Genomic DNA, 17207 nt, shown 5'->3' on the forward strand with positions numbered 1-17207 from the left:
TTCAAAGTCATATTTATTTTTTTTAATTTTTTTGTGGAGATAGATAACCTTGAAAGTCACATCTTCTGGAAGCAACTTCTAATGAGAAAGGAAAATGGTGATTAAGAGATTACAACACAAACACACCGAGCACTGAGACGCTTTATGAGAGTTTGATTCAAACATAATCTTTTCCAATTCAACCTTTCAACCTTTGAATAGAAAAATCTTAATTAAGTGTCCCCTCCTGTTACTCATTTAGCTGTACAGGTCAAGGAATCCATAAAAACCATATAAAAACAAGTAAAACAATAGAAAGAATAGTCTGCTGCTTTGACTCTTGCAGATTTCTCCATGGTTTGCCAGTCAACTGTGAGTGCCTTGGCACAGTACAATACAGCTGCAGCATTTGAAAATGAAATCCCACCTAAAATTGACTTTTAAGGCACGGGATTTAGGACTCAACTTATTCTTTTTCATTTTCTTTTTCCTGGTGGGTGGAGACTCCCTTATCTAGGCCTGTCTTAATGATCAAGAGTTCCCACTGGGCACTCTTGTTGGACAAGTATCTTTTCATTTTATTTGAAATAATATATATATAATTTTATGGTAAAAATTTAAAGTCCGTATATTTAACGATGTATATGATTATAATACTAACACGTCTTCTAAAGCATTTAAATAATGTGGCATCATGTACACCGTTAAATTTATCAACTGACTATAAAATTATTTATTATACATTTCATTTTAAATGGAGAGATCCCATTCCCTCTTGTATATAGACATATGGCTAATAATTTTTGACATGATCTATAAATCTGATACAAAATTAATGGGTCTGAACTCGTTTAATTAAATGGATCAGATTATGGTTAACTTATATAGTCTTATATTCATGTCTCGACACGATCTGAATCCAACATTTAGGATTGTCAATTTTTGATACGATTTACAAACTAAACACAAAATTAACGGGTTAAAATTAAAAAGTCTTACTCATTTAATCAAATTAGAGTTAATACAATCCAAATTCTAATAAGAACACAAATTGCCGCCTCCTTATCTCGCACGTTCCTTGACTGAGTCAGCGTATTTAAGAAGGCTGGTGTGCGTTCTCAGTTGTCACCAATTGATGGCCTTGGCTAGTTGGCTGCTCTGAACAAGGCATTAAAAATGTCTATTTAAGAACCCCACGATCAACAACAAATGGGTACTTGTGATCTTCTCCTCTTTACTATCAGATACTGCCATGGCTGCTCTCCAAGCTCTTGCTATTCTACTATTTGCTCTCCTTTCATTTGAGGCCACCACCACCACTTCCACCTCCCACCACCACCACCACCACCACAAGCATGGGCTGAAATCCCTCCACTTTGATCTCTTTCAACATGAAACAATAAACAAGACAGGCTACATCATAGTGAATGGAGTGACAGGGCCAGCCGTGGGTCAAACCACAACCCCTTTCGGGACCTTGTTTGCTTTCGAGGACCCATTGACTGAAACAGCCAACCGATCTTCAAAGCTGGTTGGGATTGCAGAGGGAACTTCCATCACCTCTGGTTTGGATGGGCTGAGGGCCATTTCTATTGCTAAGATCACTTTGCGTTTGAAAAACCACAAGGGTTCCATTTCCATCGTTGGAGGCACACATAACATCAAGCCTTCTGATCATCCTGTTGTGGGAGGCACCGGTGACTTCCTGTTCGTGCAGGGCTATGTGACATCATCTCCGGTCGATCTCGAGGGCATTACTGTCGTCTACAAGATAGAGTTTCACCTTTACTGGCCTCCATATGCTGCTCAAGCTTCTCTTTCCTAGATATTTTGAAAAATGAACTGTCACCAATCACCATTGTTTTTCATCTGCTAAGCTGTAACCAATAGTCTGTATAATAAATCTACTGGTCCAAATTTTCATTTACCTGTTGCTAAGGATCTATGCAATTTCATAGAAAGGAGATGAGTTCACCTGTTCTAGTCCTATCTCTGTAGAATTATCAAATTTGCACGTACTTTAAGTAGCCAATTGTAAGAAATCCCAATCTTGCAGGCATTTTTTTAACGTCATGTTTGACCTTTTATGCTACCTTTTGGCCTTTTCTTTTGAGCTTGATGTTCATCTTTCATACCCTGTTTTGTCCCTCCATGTTATCTTTCTCGTAAATTACAAAATGATTCATTGTAGCACCTCGAACTCTTACACTTTCTACCACATTACACAAGATGAACCCCTACAACACTCATCTACGTCCGCCAAACTGTATTATGTTTGAGATTAAACTTCCATCTTCCAATAAAAAGATTTTCCCATGGTAGGGCAGATACAAAAAGTTTCGTGTTACAATTATATGTCACAAGAATTGCACCCTAAAAGCTTTTAGCTTGAAGAAGGCACAATGAAAATCTAATTATATAAAAAAAAAAAAAAAAAAAAAAAAATCTAATTATACAATAAAGAATAAAAATGATAACATTAAGACATCCCCAAAGCAGCAACTGCTTAAGTGAGATCTGACCAACCAAGAATTCATAACAACACTGATTACAAAACTTTGTATGAAAGAATTGGTATAACAAGCAGCACGCTGATAAATTCATTTAAAAAATAATAATCAAATCAGTCAGATCTGGAATCAACGAGGCTTGTGCAGACGAGGCCGGTTACAGAAAATCCGTCCATTGGCCCTCATTAAAGCTGCTATAGCTATACTCATGCTTGCCCACATAAACGAGAAGAAAAAGTGCCTAACATCATACCGACCTGCAGGAAAGATGAATACAAGATGATCATTAAAATAACAGATTTTGCCCACATTAGTGAAAGGAATATTTGTGTATATAATGCACAATTCTTTTGGCCTAGCCACCTCCAACTTAGGACCCTCAATATGGTACTTTACAACCCCTCTCAAGTGAACCACATCGTGCACACATGCTATAAATTAATACATCTGTTTATTCTGATGTAGCTACTAATCCCTCATGTTAAACAAACAAAAGTCAACTCACCTTGCCTCAGTGACATGGTCGCTAAAACGAACCCAGTTAAAACCAATGATAAAGCCAGCGGAAAAGACTGCAGAAAGAAATATTCTGAGGTTAAAGTCTGAGATAAGCAATGAGTGTGGAATATCACAAACTAAAAGACACGTGAAACTTTGTCCTCGGCACCAATAAAAGAGTATCTTTTGATATCCAGCAATAGCACCCAAAAACTACTAACATCGAACAAAACATGGACCTTAACTTGCAGATTTTGACCTAAAGGTTATCAGTGGCATAAGTTTGGTGCACATATGAACTGGTCGATGTCACTATTGATGGGCATTTCAGAGAGGAACTACCATTAATTATTAACCCCATCTGCCTTTTTCCAGGCATGGAACCAGCTCACCAAATGTCAGATTCAAAACACGAAGGATTCAATTAAATTGGGAACAACTGACACACAGCGAAATATCTAGAAATCAATTAAAAATATAAGTTGCTTCGGTAGAGAAATCCGGTTGGATATACTCCACACCCACTAGAAAGTACTGATGCATAATGAGCAACGACAAAGTCAAGTATACATCTCGATGTAAAATGAAAAACATGTAGGATGCAATTAAAGGACTAATTTAAAAACAAAAGAAAATCTAGAAATCAATCAGGTAAAAATTATTTTTGTTGAGAAAACTACTGGGAAATATCTTCCACAAAAACTAGAAAGAAATATATCACATCCTGATATATACATAATACATACTGAAATAATTAGTTGCCTGAAATTATATGTACAAAACTAATTGCCATTTGGCTTGTACTCACAGCTACAGTCTCAAGGCCTCCTTTTTGAGCTGGAGTCATATCTCGGCTGACAGAAACAATGTAATGTCCTTGCAGGAGATCAATTGCATCCTTCAGATATGTGCCAATAAGAGAATAGAAAGTCAGTTTTGATTCTGATAAAGCTGCAGAAAGAAACATTGATCTCTTCACCCAAAAGGATGTTTAATGTTCAACAAGAAAGCTTACAAAAAAAAAAAAAAAATGAGATCTTGCCAGAGCTACAAGGCAATTTATCAAATAAAAAGAACCATACCATGTGTAAAACAAATTACTGATTCAACAATCAGACACATCAAATTATGTATATCCAACTAGATATTATACTATTGTAAAAAGATACTCATTAAATTGATAGGACATAATTCAACAAAGCCTTGATGCAAAACATAACTAACTGATGAAGTAATTACAAAATTTCTGGGGCAAAAAAACTTATTTTCTTTGGGGATGGGGGTACGAAGAAATAAACCATTGTTTTCACAGAGAATTGGGTATAATTTCTGAAACACCACTCAAGTATCTACAAATTGAATGAAGAGAGACGAATACCAACCTGCCTAGTTCCATCAGAAAAGTTATTCAAATAATAGCGTGCGAGGGCATTCCATCCATCTTTAAGGATCCCGTGAATTGTCCGCTGGCCATATCTATAAAATCCAATCAAATAGAACCAATTATTGTACAGAAAAGAGAGGAAAAAAGAGTTTCTATGCTATTTCACTATCATTGTGTCTTTGTAGATATTCATCATCTTTTTGGCAGCAATGTTTTTTTTTTCTTAACAAGTACTCAAGATATTATGCAACACTCCTAGATACACATGAAGTATAAATGAGAAGCCACCTACCTAGTAGGAAAAAAAGAACAAGAAAATCATAATAACTACTCACTAAAAGAGAAACAAAAGTAGGTGTCCAAAGATATAATGTGTTAAAAAATATAAAGACTTAATCTCCTCCAAAGTTCTCTTATAGTCCTCAAAACTTATATTATTCTTTTCTCTCCATCGACACGACAAAATGTACAAATGCACCATCTTCCACACGGCAACACTCCGAATATTGCTAAAATGTATACTAATCTAGGCATAACCCAAGACCACCCAAATCTCTGAAGAAAACATTCAAAATGGCACAAGCAACCTCACAATGAAGTAGAAGATGATCCACATACTAATCTAGGCATAACCCAAGACAACCCAAATCGTCTGAAGAAAACATTCAAAATGGCACAAGCAACCTCACAATGAAGTAGAAGATGATCCACAGACTCCAAAGTAATATTCAACCAAAGGATGAAATGTTGCAAAGTTGCAAAAATAGATAGACAAAATACAGTTATGCCAAAATGCTTCTTTCAATTTTTATTTTTTTTAATAAGTAATACACATATTTGTAGATAACCTCATATTCAGCTCATAAAATCACAATTCATCCACCAATGTCCAAATCAGAAAATATTCAAAGTAATTTCAGCCATGAGCTTCAATAAAACAACAATGCAAGAGCCTATGCAGAAGCATGTAAGAGCAAGTTTAGAGTAGATCCAAGGAAAGTACCGAACAAAATCTCCTTTTAAAGCAGGAGTGCCAGAATATTGAATGCTTATGTCATCCCCATGATTAGCCCATACTGAAGATACAAAAACAATAATTATATGTAAAATCCAAGCTTCACATGGTAGAAGAACCACAAAAACTATGATGATTAGGTAAGTAGAAAATGATCACAACTAACATAACAAGCAACATAATCATTTTCTTAAAGCAAATTATTTGAAAAAGAAAAATGAATGTACTCACAGAATTTAAAGCTTTCATCAAAATTTGGATGTGAACTAATAGTTTCTTCGGCACCGAAAACACCAAGTCTTCTAAGTTGGGATTCCAGCATTTTCCGGCCTATCATGCTCTGCAACCATATTGTTATTTGTGTAAATTTTAAATATTAATAAGAAAAAAACAAGATGATTCCTTTAACATCATATTAAAAACTTGAAAAAAGAATCAGTAGAATAATAACTATAAAAAATTAATAAATTAATAAAAAAAAACCACCGAGGATAAGGAAGCATGCCTTGCCTGCAATGTGAAAAGCTTAAAGAGGAAAAAGATAATAAATTTGGTGACTCAATAATTATTGGTGATTGATTTTCTTTTTAATTTTTAAAAAAATGATAAAAAGCAGAATATTAATTACTGATTCCTTAGATCTCACCCTGCATTAAACAGACATCATAGTCTACACATGCAACTTTCAGGAGAGGCATAATTAACATGTTCTGTTTAACATTTATGTTAACCTACCTGTGTAACATTTGTACGGTCTAAGCAATCAATACAATTCGTCCTCACAACTCCAAGCTGCTCCTTCATTTTCTCACCCTTTTCGTTTAACAAAAGGTACCTACCAATTGTTAACAAAGAAGCAGCTCAGGAAATAAATTACATACTTATTTTGGCTATGTCTCGGGTACATAAATTTGTGTTATAGAAAATGATTCTTCACACATTTTCATGGCAAAATCTAGTAAAAACTGAAAAAGCAGATCTCCATAACCAAAAAGAATGAAGCAAAATGTTATAAACAACCAATTCCAGCATGACACGCCAATTGTTTTTGTATTGATTAGTATTTAAGAACATGAGAAAGACAACAAAGCACAAATAATTAATGTCAGAGACTATATATCAACTACATATGTGGCATAACAACACTCTAGTTTATGAGTCTTTAAAATTGAGTCAAAACATCTCATATCTCTGACACAAAACCACATAAGTGCTTTTGATCAAAATTTTAAAGCTGAACCAACCTCCATAAGTAAATAGAAAACTGAAGAATTTAACTATTTCCATATGCACTATTGAAACCAAGTGCATCTATCAAGACTAAGTTAGATATTTGTTATCATCTGAAGGAAACCATACCCGTTTCTCTCAAGGAAATCCGAGATTTGCTCATAAAGGATTGAGAGGCGCTCAAAATGAACATGGCCGCAGATATGATGAAAATCGAAGTGCAAATATCTACAATAGTCAGTAGGTCTTAGCATGAGATGGAACAAAATAAAAAAGATATCTATACTTGTATATTGTACAAGGTTAGTACGAAGGGAATTCTACCTTACATCATCACCAACAACATGCTGCATTGCTAATGCATATTTTTCACTTAGGCGTCCTTCACCTCCATGCTGCTCAGTGACAAAGGTCCATAAGAATAAATAGCTTAAATGGAATACACTCCTAATACACTTCTACACATATACAACCCACCCCCCATAGATACATGGATAGCATGTGACAGCACATAAACATGCCACTTCGCCTTTATGAGGTAGAGAAATTGTGTAACTGATTAGTTAGGTAGAAAATCATATTAGTTATTTAACCAAAATTCATTACATAAAGGGGAAAAATACGTACCTTGTTGACAAGATCAACAGCGAAGACAGCCCCATATTTTTTTCTTAAATCCAGAAAATGTCGCTCAACTACTTGTGGCTGCATAAGTACACCATAGTCAAAGGCAAGTAGAAAGCATTTGGTTTACAATCAAACAATGCAATCAATGAACAAATAACTACAACACTCACAGCTTCTTCAGGTCTCACAATTCCAAACTTGGGCTTATAAGTCAAATCAACAATTTGTTCCCAAAGCAATGGAATTGACCCTCGAACCTGCAAAGGCAAATGAGACAAACAGGATAAAGACGAGACAAATTAGATAAAAACATGCAAGCACAATACACTACTAGTGCTGCTAAAACATTTTCAAGTATTAAATATAAAAAAGTAAAAAATTACATCACTACATCTCTCCGTGTGATTGATGGTGAGCATCCTCACATTCTTATTTTGGCCATGCCTAAAAAACCATGTTCTTTACAAACCACCTAATGCTATAAAACATTTGTTTTTCTCTAAGAATCTGAAAGAAATGGAATTTAACTATCATGGCCACAAGAACCATGCAAGGCAATTTTCAACTCAAGAAATTTCATTCTGAGCACCTTTAGTTAGTAAAAATACCGCTTATCTCAGTGGTCCAAACTCATGTCCGGTACTAAAGTGGAAATTTAAGTTCAAGGTCAGACTGTAGGAGAAAAATTAACAAGTGAAAGAAGAGGGTAATCATAGTATCTCATTATGTAAACGAAAACTTCATAACCACAGTATATTTTCATTATGCACATGTTCTCATTCCACTTGGAGCTACCATCTGTCTCACTGAGAGAATAGTCATGTCTCCCTGCTTTTGCCACATGCATATTAAGCTCTTACCATTTCAAAGCATGGAGGCAAATTCTAGCATCTCTTTTCACTCTGCTATTTTTGGCAATCTGAAAGTGAGAAAACTTAAAAAAGAAATATTCAAAACCCTGGACAGATCACCAAGGCATTGTTAACAGAATTTGCAACCACTTGCTTGTAAAGAGTCAGTGAGTGGTAATTTTGGAGGAATTCAGTCCTTAATCCACGTTGAGATTGTGGTATCCATCAACTTATTAGCAAATTACTGGTATCTTTTTCACATAGATTGTCAAGGGTACAATCTATGTTATTATATGGTTTAAAAACAAATTATAATATGTACCATACCAAGCCACAAGACCCACTTTATCCACAAAATTTTAGCCCATCAATCAGCAGTACTATCACTCTTAACATTCATGAAAATTGATTTCCCCAGCGCCTTATGCAAAACTTACTCTTTTATGTTTAGCATTTAGGACTTCATATTTGTATAAAGAAAGGAAGAAAGTAGATAACAAGTCATAACATGAATAAATTCATATTTAAAAATGTATAAAATATTACCTGAAGAAATGATGCTGAAAACCCATTAAATTGCATAATTTGCTCAGTTTCCACAAAATTTGCAACATAACCATCAGAATCAGCTCCTCTTCTCCACATCCGAGTGCCTAGCAAGAAATGCAACTATTATCAAGTAGAGTAGCAAGGCAATACAAGGCTAGTACTATATGCCACTTTGATAGAGAAAACAGTTGTACGTCTTTCAATGTGCAACTATGCAGAAATACTAGGTGCTTCGCAAACTTTAATGGCACAAATATATGGTTATCTTTTAATCATGCTATCATGCAGTCAGCAGAATCTGTGAAGTTGTAAGAAAAATCAGTCAGCATGTGAAGTGTTCTCATTAGAGACTTCTTTGAATAATGGATCATTTTATATCCAATCAAACCACAAGATGTCAAGATTGGAAGCATATATCTTTCAAATTTATTTGTGACGAATCTTTCTACAAGCTTCTAGATATCGTGGCCACTGCCCACATCATGTTCTTCAAAAGGATGTTCATAGGGGACACCTTAAGTGTGTGGGTTAAAAAAATTTAAAATGCATTAATCATGCCCCATTATTATCAATAAATGGTTAATTACCGACACAATTGCTAGCTTTGCATTGATTTACAAATGAATTCTTCTTTTGGAAGTAGTAATTTACAAATGATTTTAAAATCAAAGCTTTACAAATGATCCTACGATCAAAACCTTCCTTAATCTACCACAGCCCCTACTAGGTCCATCAGATATATATTTTAGCCCTTTTTTCAATTTGAATAAATACAATCCTCCTCTATCAGTTAATAACTGCAAATGAAAACAGTCGGTCAAATGGTGAAAACGCTAATAATCCATCCAGATATACATATCAAAACAGTAGTGAATGACTCATTTTCTTAATTACTTCCCTAGAAGATATACTACTGAACTTGTCTTTGTGCAAAATGTAATAATAATTGTAAATGAACAGACTGAACTACAGACTAAAAAATTTAAAAGGTAGTACAAGTTTTGGATACCATTTCTCCTTGAGCATCTCCTAGCAATCAGGGTAACATCAATAATATCTTTCCCGATGGCTGCTTGAAAGTTATGAAAGCTTGATGATCAATTAAGGAAAAACTTCAAATGGAAAGACAGTATTAAATCCATCCAGCAGTTAACAGTTAAATTACATGAGCTACTAACTATATAATATATGTTCCCAAGCAATGATACAAAAATCTAAACCAACAACGAGATAAGGATATTCCCTTGGATAACAGGTAGTAAGTAGGGATCAAGCTGCACAAAGGTAACCATATAAATGTTTCAGTAGTTAGTAAACTACGCAGGTAAAACTACCACGAAAATTAAGCATGTATCACTGACAACAAGTTTGGCATCAACCTGACCTTGTTATCTATGAGAACTTCCAACATATAGTTGTTCCAGAGAAATCTAGGTTCTGCCTGTGGCAAAACAATTGGTAACATTAGCAAAACACCCCATGCACTAGAAAACTAAAATTACAAGGAAAATCAATGAAGCTTGAACATCATGAAGACAGAGATTGAAAACCAGTATTCACATATGGTTGTAGGCACAACCAACATAAGAAAAGGAACTACTTCTATGATGAAGGCTTACTTGTCTCCAAAGAGGAAGCAATTTAGATGCATCACCCAGATCATGTAATCGCTGTGCGCTGCACCAAAGAAAAAAGTAAAATCATTTTATAATGACCAATTTAGTTTTACCTTAAACTCGAAATGAGTAAGCATCATTAATGGTTAGTTAGTTAAACTAAGTTGTAATATCATAAATGTTGAATCTAAATATTTAGTGCCTCCATCAGTTGCAATTAAAATATCTTCCGTCGTAAGTTGAAACCAATTTTAAATAACTCATATATTGATCTGGTTTGCCTTTTTGGCCTAATGTTCAACCTCTTTTTCTAGACTCCTCTTTCGATCAAAGGCCAAAAGAAGAATACTGACTTCTTCTTTTTTTTTCTTTTTTTTTTTTGGAGCAGGAATGGGAGCCAACTCTTTGTTGCTCAACAACTTTATCTATGTATATCTGTATATTTGGTTCCAGCCACAACTAAAAAGAGACAATTGCCATTAACATGGAAAAAATGATCACCTCAGTGTTAAATTGGTGTCATATGAGAAATACAGACCAGAAGTCCTCTCTGCAACATTTAACAGCCCAGAAAACTCATTCTCCATCTTTTTCTGCCAAAGTTCACATAACAATTACCAAGTTTAAATGAAATTCCATCCAAATAAGACAAACAAACAGTAAAGCAACAACTTACCTGTTCTTCAGGGGAATTTTCAAGAGAATGATTACAGGGAAAAATCTTCAGTGATGAAACTTTAAAGATTGGATGCCCCAAGTAAGATCCAACAGATTCACGTTCCGTTATTACAATTAAATATGACCCTAAAAGCACAGAAACATAAATATAATCAACCATGTGGCAAATCCAGTGCAATCAATTATTAGAACATTAAATACACACCTCACACACATATATCACATATGCAAGTTTTTTTTTTTTTTTTTTTTTGTGGGGGGGTGTTGGTGTTTGGGAATCCAATCTGTGTGCACTTTAAAATATGATAGTCTGAAAGGTTTGCACCATCTGAGACCATCACAGAGCTAGCAAAAGTTAACCCAAGTCAACAAACATGTTATTTAATCTTTCCTTCGTCCGTTTTTAGTTCTATTTAGTCCACTGATCCTACATGGCACTGCAGTTCTGCCAATTAAGTCTGGCTAAAGGCATATCCTCGGCAGTCAGTTACAACTGTGCCTTTTCGCATGTCCCAAGTTCATCTGTCTACTATTACCAAAAATTAGGATAAACAATAATATGTAATACATCCTCCCACCTATGCAATATGGCCCAAAAGCTAAAACCCAGACAAAAATAAATATCAGCATCAATCACAGTCAATGAACTGTAAACAACTACCGAGAATGTTTATAGCCATTAAATATGCTACCATCTTCCAATACTCTATAACCCGCCATGGTTAATGTATGCTATCATAAATGAAAAGGGGAATAGCTCTTATACAAGCAACAGAATAGTGAATACTGAACATATAGTAAGTCAAGGTTCTACATCATAAAACATAAACGAATAAATTTTGAGTGTTTGATAAGATGTTTTACCTGCCAAGAGCTTTAGCATCCCAATTACACCAAAAATTGTCCGGATTTTAGGAACCCGAACAGAGTTGCACTCTGGAAGTTCATCTGAAGGTGACAAAAGAAAGGCCCATCAAGTAACGTCCACAATTAACACCACTCAACAATACACAACATATAGAACAGAAACCAAGACACAAAACAGCAAGAAGAATGAACCCACCAATCAAATTCAGCGAGCCGTCCTTTCGACTGATTGCCAAGGAGGAACCACAAGAGCCATCAGTGGGCTCAACAACATACTGATCTGGAAATTCCCATAGCCGCATTCGTGTATATAGCTTCTGACTAGAATCTGCCCTCTCCATCATTATTGAAAACAAAAAAATCCACTGGTAACAACAACAACATCGACAACAAACACTGAGTCATGTACCAGTCACCAAATGCAACAATCCCTCACTAATCAGTGGCCAATTGAAAAAGACAATAATTCAAGCATGAATGAGACATGCATGTAAAAATAAAACATTAACAAATCACAAATAAATGCAAATTTTCTCTGAGCTAAAAATAGAAAATGGAGACAAGTCAATTTCACATTATGCTGAGTAAGAAACCAAATCCAAATTCATCTCTGATATTTCTGTTGGCTAGCAAGAAATCTTTAAAAACGGTGGAATCATGTACCAATTCCTGGTGATAAACTATCGACTTCAATAATTCAAGCATGCATGAAACAAATACATCGAAAAGTAATTATTTTTCAAAAAAAAATCACAAAAAAATTCCAATTTTCAAAATTACATCTTATCCTAAGAAAGAAATCCATCTTATACCACCTCAAACTAAATCCAATAGATTTGAACCAGCATTCAACGTTAACAATTTCTCCTACTTGCCCACCCTTTCTCAGCAGCCAAACAAACCCTAGAAGGATAGAAAGTAGGCGTGGCTTACCTGGCGGGAGATCCCACGAAAAAATCACGTGTTAAAGGGAATGAGATCCAACATCAATCTCACAAAGAACGTAGTGGAAACTGGAACCGCACCCGGCACCACCAAGTTTCAGTGTGCGCGTTACGCAAGGTATCACGGAACTTGAGATCGGTTGTAATTTACAAAGGCAGCAAATTGTGGCGGACGACTTTGCCCGCGTCTCGCACCTGAAGAGCGTTGTTTACGGACGTGGAATGTGCTTATTGGGTGGTGACCCAGTAATAGGGGAGAGAGTCCTGAGAGTCTGAGACATGGTCGGTGAGGAATATGCCCCTAAAAAAACAGTAAAAGGTTGGACAAAACCAAACAGAACAATAGTGACTTTAGTTGTAGAGTTTGGGAAAACTTTACAAAGGTTTGAAAATATTTCACAAATTTCAAAATCTTTTAATTTTACAGTTTCACCTTTCAATTTGATACAATTTATCATTTTAGTCAAATTTTGGGCATTAAAAGTGATGAAATGATTTTTATACTCTTAAAATATTTATAAAATTTCAAATATACCCTTAATTTCAAATTAAAATTAAAAAAAAAAAAAAAAAAATTAAAAGTTGAAGGGTAATTGAATCTTTTTAGTGGTTTCCATTAGGGTTTAATGACAAAAATTGACAGAAAAATGGTCAATTGCATCAAATTAAAATTTCAGTAAATGAAATTGAGAGTTTTTAAAATTTGTAGAAGTCTTATCAAAATAAGTGATAGTTTAGAAGTCGTAAGTGAAGTGATCCCTTAAAGTAATTATATAAGGAGTACTAGAGTCCACCCATTTGATGTGATTTTTAAAATCATTTTGAATTTAAGATGATTATTATTGAATTGAATCTATTAGTGATTTTAAAAGGTACATCACATTTAAAAAAACTTTAATTATCCTTATATCATTACTCTTCGCTCTACTACGAGGCGTGATTGAACTATTTATCAATGGAGCATTGATATTATTTGTCATTAAGTATAGAACTGATATTTTCTATTTTTATTTTTAAGACAAAAAAAAAATCATATTGTAATTCATCAAAAATGTAATTCAAGGTGTTTGGACCGTTTTATCATCTCCAATGACTATTCAGTGTTTTGCACGCAGGGATAGAACCATAAATTATTATGGGCCGGGGCCATGGCCAGGAGCCAAAAAAATTTACTGCTAGAGGCCCGTACCTTATAATATTTTTTATACCTTATAATTTTTTTTTTTTTTTTTTTTTTTACCTTAAAAATTTGTTGTTCTTAAGAATTGAGGGGAGTCTTGGCCTATGTCAGTCCCCCCTCCCTCCGTCAATGCTTGCACGCCATATATTCCTGTGGCTTGTAAGTCACTTTTTTTTTTCTTTTTTCTTTTTTTTTTCTCTCTTTTTTATTTGTTATTGACATTTAAACTATATATTTATTCTAAATGAATGAGCAAATGAGCAATTTATATTAGGCTTGTAACTGGCCTGGCCACCTCCGCCATCCACTTGCCTGCATGGTTACGGGTGGATGTACATCTAGCACATTATTCCGACTCCGAGAATGCGGATAGCGAATTTTGGGTAGGCAGTGACGGATATTATCTACCCTCTAGCTAGGTATATTTACAAAACGACCTCGTTTCGTCTAGAGAGAGAGAGAAAAAAAATAAAAAAATAAATCTTCTAGAATGATCAGCTTTCGTTCTTTCTCATTTTCAAAGAACAATAATCTTCGTGGGCCATCACCCAAACTCTCTTCCCCCTCTTCGCAACTCCCAAGCTCCCCTCAGGATTCCTTTCGGCTTCGTCGATCTAGTTTTGGACTAAGCAAACATTTTCCGCTTTGATGGGCTGAGCCTCGATCGAGTTGAGTTTTGTTAAGAGACATCTCTTGTATGCGCATTTTAATTTATTGGTATAGTTTTATTTTTATTTAAAGTTAATAATTAATTATGCAGATAAAATGTATAGAGAAATGCTATACACTGAAATTTTATTCTACTTTATTCCATTATGTTGACGCCAGGGCGGATTTACCTTAATGGTTGGGGGTCCTTATATATTAGCTAAGTTGAATTCGGGTGATTATTGAAATGAATCATTATGAAATTAAAGTTAATAGTTGGTGTAATGCAAATATTAAAATTAAACAAACAGATATATTTTCACTTTTTCACGTAATGGAACAAAATTTCTGTAAGAAAACTCTTTTTGCCTAACGAACGTTACTGTCCATGGTTATTATGAGTTTGTAACAGAGATTCGTAAAATATTTAAGCGGGCTGGGAAGTTGAATCCCTATCACACACTTTTGTTAAATGCATTGAGACCAGAATGATAAATTAAACAAGGGTTTCTTAGATAATTCCCAGATATTCAAGTAAATCTATATTAGACGACGATAACAAAAACTTTAAAATTAAATTCCTTCCTTCCCATTGAGTTACATCTGAGAACCATGCATGCATGCATGATCCTTTCCGTCAAGTTACTGCTTGCATGGATGACGCAGCAATTCCATATATAGCATTTGGTAAAAACGGCAGTGAAAACTTAAAACCCTAGACTATATCTCTTGGATGGCAGGCAAAAACTGTGAATTATCATTTGAATTGTTTATTAATGTATTTATCTTCGAAAAATAAAACAAAGATACTAACAAACATGGCCTAAATCCGTAGATCTATACCCTGGATGCCATGCATGCATGCAAATTAGCAAGATCTTTATTCATTTCCTTCCTCACTGATAAATAAGTGTATCACTGTAAATGAAGACGCCGGCTCACTGCATGCATGCATGTAAAGTTTCATGCTGATTAAGATTAATACGTCAAAAGAAAAAGTAAAAACCTTATGAATGACAATCACCAATTTCATTTGACACACTATTCTAAATTCTAATAGAAGAAAGTAATAAAAAGTGTTTAATTTATTAGAGTAACAAAGAGCTCCAAGAGCACATTATTCAATGGCGTCCAACAACAAAGGAGGACAACAGCTGCTAGCGATCGAGAACAGAGAAAACAAAGAGAGTACAGAGGGTGGGCATAACGCCCGAGTCTTATTATTACTCATGCATGAATCCCATGCATGATGGACGACGACTTCAAACAACGTAAAAATGCGCGAGACATGCGGACAAAAGAATCACCCTTTGGATAATTAGGAAGAAGAGGCACTGTCCTCCTCATCATCCTTCTCTGGAGCCGGCGGCATATTCAGATCAAACCTGGGAGACTTCGAAGGAGAGCCTTTCTCTTGCGGCTCGTTGAGATCAATTCCTAGCCCTCCTTCTCTCCCTGCCAATGAAGCGGAAGCCCCGTCACCAGTACCCTCATTTCCTTCAGCACCAGCCCCTGCATTCATGTTTGCCAGCACGCCCTCAGCCACACTAAGAAGAGTTGAAGCGATTTCTTCTCTCCCCTCCAGTAATCCAAAAGGGTCCCATGTTCCAGTTGGTGGAGGAAACACCCCACGCCATTGACGATCGGGATGGGACCTTCAACAAGTTCAAAACAAAATACCATAATAAATAGAAAATAGGAGTTCAAAATAACGAACCCACTTACTTAAAATTTGAAAATGCAGATTTTTCAACAAAATCATAGTATTAAACGTACACTCTTAGTATGATGATCTGACCATAAAAATCAACATTTGCATCAACAAAACTCGTAAAAAAATATTCAAATTTGCTGATTTATATATATATATGCTGAGTATGCTAAATAGCATTTATCTTTTAGGGCGGTGGACCATATCATGTATTGTAACAGACCTCATGTGTCCAAACAAAGCCTTCCACGAGTGGAAGTGCTTCCCGCACACCACGCAGTCGGGGTCGCGCGTTGGAGGATCAAGCAACTCCACCTTCCTCTTTGGTTTCTGAACGCCACTGCTCGTGGCACCCGAATCTTCCTTTCGGCTACCTCTCCGCTTCTTCGGCGGGGTAACAGTAACAGTAACTGTCACCCTCTGATCAGTTTCTTGCGTAGGGGCAGCGTCGGTGGCAGCATCAGCACCCTGAGGCGTCTCCTGGCCGAGTTGTTGTTTCTCAGCGGAGGAGGGGGAGTCCTTAGGGTTCTGATTGTTGTTGTTGTTGTCGTCGTCGTCGTTCATGGTGATGGTGAAAGAGATGATCAACTACTGTGTTGTTGGCTGTGCGAGAGAGAACAAAGATTGAAACAGTATTATCTGTGTGCCTCCCTCCCGCATGTTCTCACATTGTAGATGTGGCCTCGTTATATAATGGTGAGATATTTTACAGTTTTGGACAGTTACAAGGATTTACAGCCATTCTTAACTCCCATATTCGCACCAAAGGGCGCGACGCTCTTCTCTTTTCTTTTTTTGTATTTTCCATTTTTTTTTTGAAAGGGTACGACGCTTGACGCTTCATGTTTAAGTCCAGAACTCCGTGGATGTACGGACGAGATTGTGCTTGTGCATGGAGACTTACACTGCTCGTTCAGTTC

At 35.6% G+C, this 17207-nt stretch overlaps 2 protein-coding genes across 2 annotated transcripts; one reads left to right on the forward strand and one right to left on the reverse strand.

Moving 5' to 3' along the window:
- The first annotated feature begins 1098 nt into the window (after positions 1–1098).
- LOC132170288 (dirigent protein 2) lies at positions 1099–1962 on the forward strand. Its single transcript, XM_059581209.2, has one exon. The coding sequence runs from the start codon at positions 1232–1234 to the stop codon at positions 1802–1804; it is 573 nt and encodes a 190-aa protein (XP_059437192.2). The 5' UTR covers positions 1099–1231; the 3' UTR covers positions 1805–1962.
- A 458-nt stretch (positions 1963–2420) lies between these two features.
- Positions 2421–13049, reverse strand: ATSAC1B (Phosphoinositide phosphatase family protein). The gene is made up of 21 exons (XM_059581210.2): positions 12738–13049; positions 12001–12169; positions 11802–11885; positions 10936–11063; positions 10761–10852; positions 10263–10320; positions 10028–10084; positions 9884–9917; positions 9653–9733; positions 8641–8747; positions 7414–7500; positions 7244–7321; positions 6941–7011; positions 6746–6844; positions 6122–6221; positions 5618–5726; positions 5375–5447; positions 4370–4463; positions 3796–3885; positions 2995–3061; positions 2421–2746 (listed from the first exon to the last, which is right to left on the reverse strand). The coding sequence occupies exons 2-21, from the start codon at positions 12146–12148 to the stop codon at positions 2619–2621; spliced, it is 1785 nt and encodes a 594-aa protein (XP_059437193.2). The 5' UTR covers positions 12149–12169; positions 12738–13049; the 3' UTR covers positions 2421–2618.
- Positions 13050–17207: the final 4158 nt, after the last annotated feature.

Source organism: Corylus avellana, chromosome 1, assembly GCF_965113065.1.
Source record: "Corylus avellana chromosome 1, dhCorAvel1.hap1.2, whole genome shotgun sequence".
Classification (NCBI taxonomy): Eukaryota; Viridiplantae; Streptophyta; class Magnoliopsida; order Fagales; family Betulaceae; genus Corylus; species Corylus avellana.

Bases quoted from the DNA above. Each gene is read 5' to 3' on its own strand.
- LOC132170288 (XM_059581209.2), top strand. From the start codon at position 1,232: ATGGCTGCTCTCCAAGCTCTTGCTATTCTACTATTTGCTCTCCTTTCA.
- ATSAC1B (XM_059581210.2), bottom strand. From the start codon at position 12,148: ATGATGGAGAGGGCAGATTCTAGTCAGAAGCTATATACACGAATGCGG. The intron at 9,918-10,027 runs GTCAGGTTGATG...ACCTTTGTGCAG, and splicing joins AAGTTCTCATAGATAACAAG to CTTGATCCCTACTTACTACC. The intron at 5,448-5,617 runs GTGAGTACATTC...TTGTATCTTCAG, and splicing joins TGATGAAAGCTTTAAATTCT to TATGGGCTAATCATGGGGAT.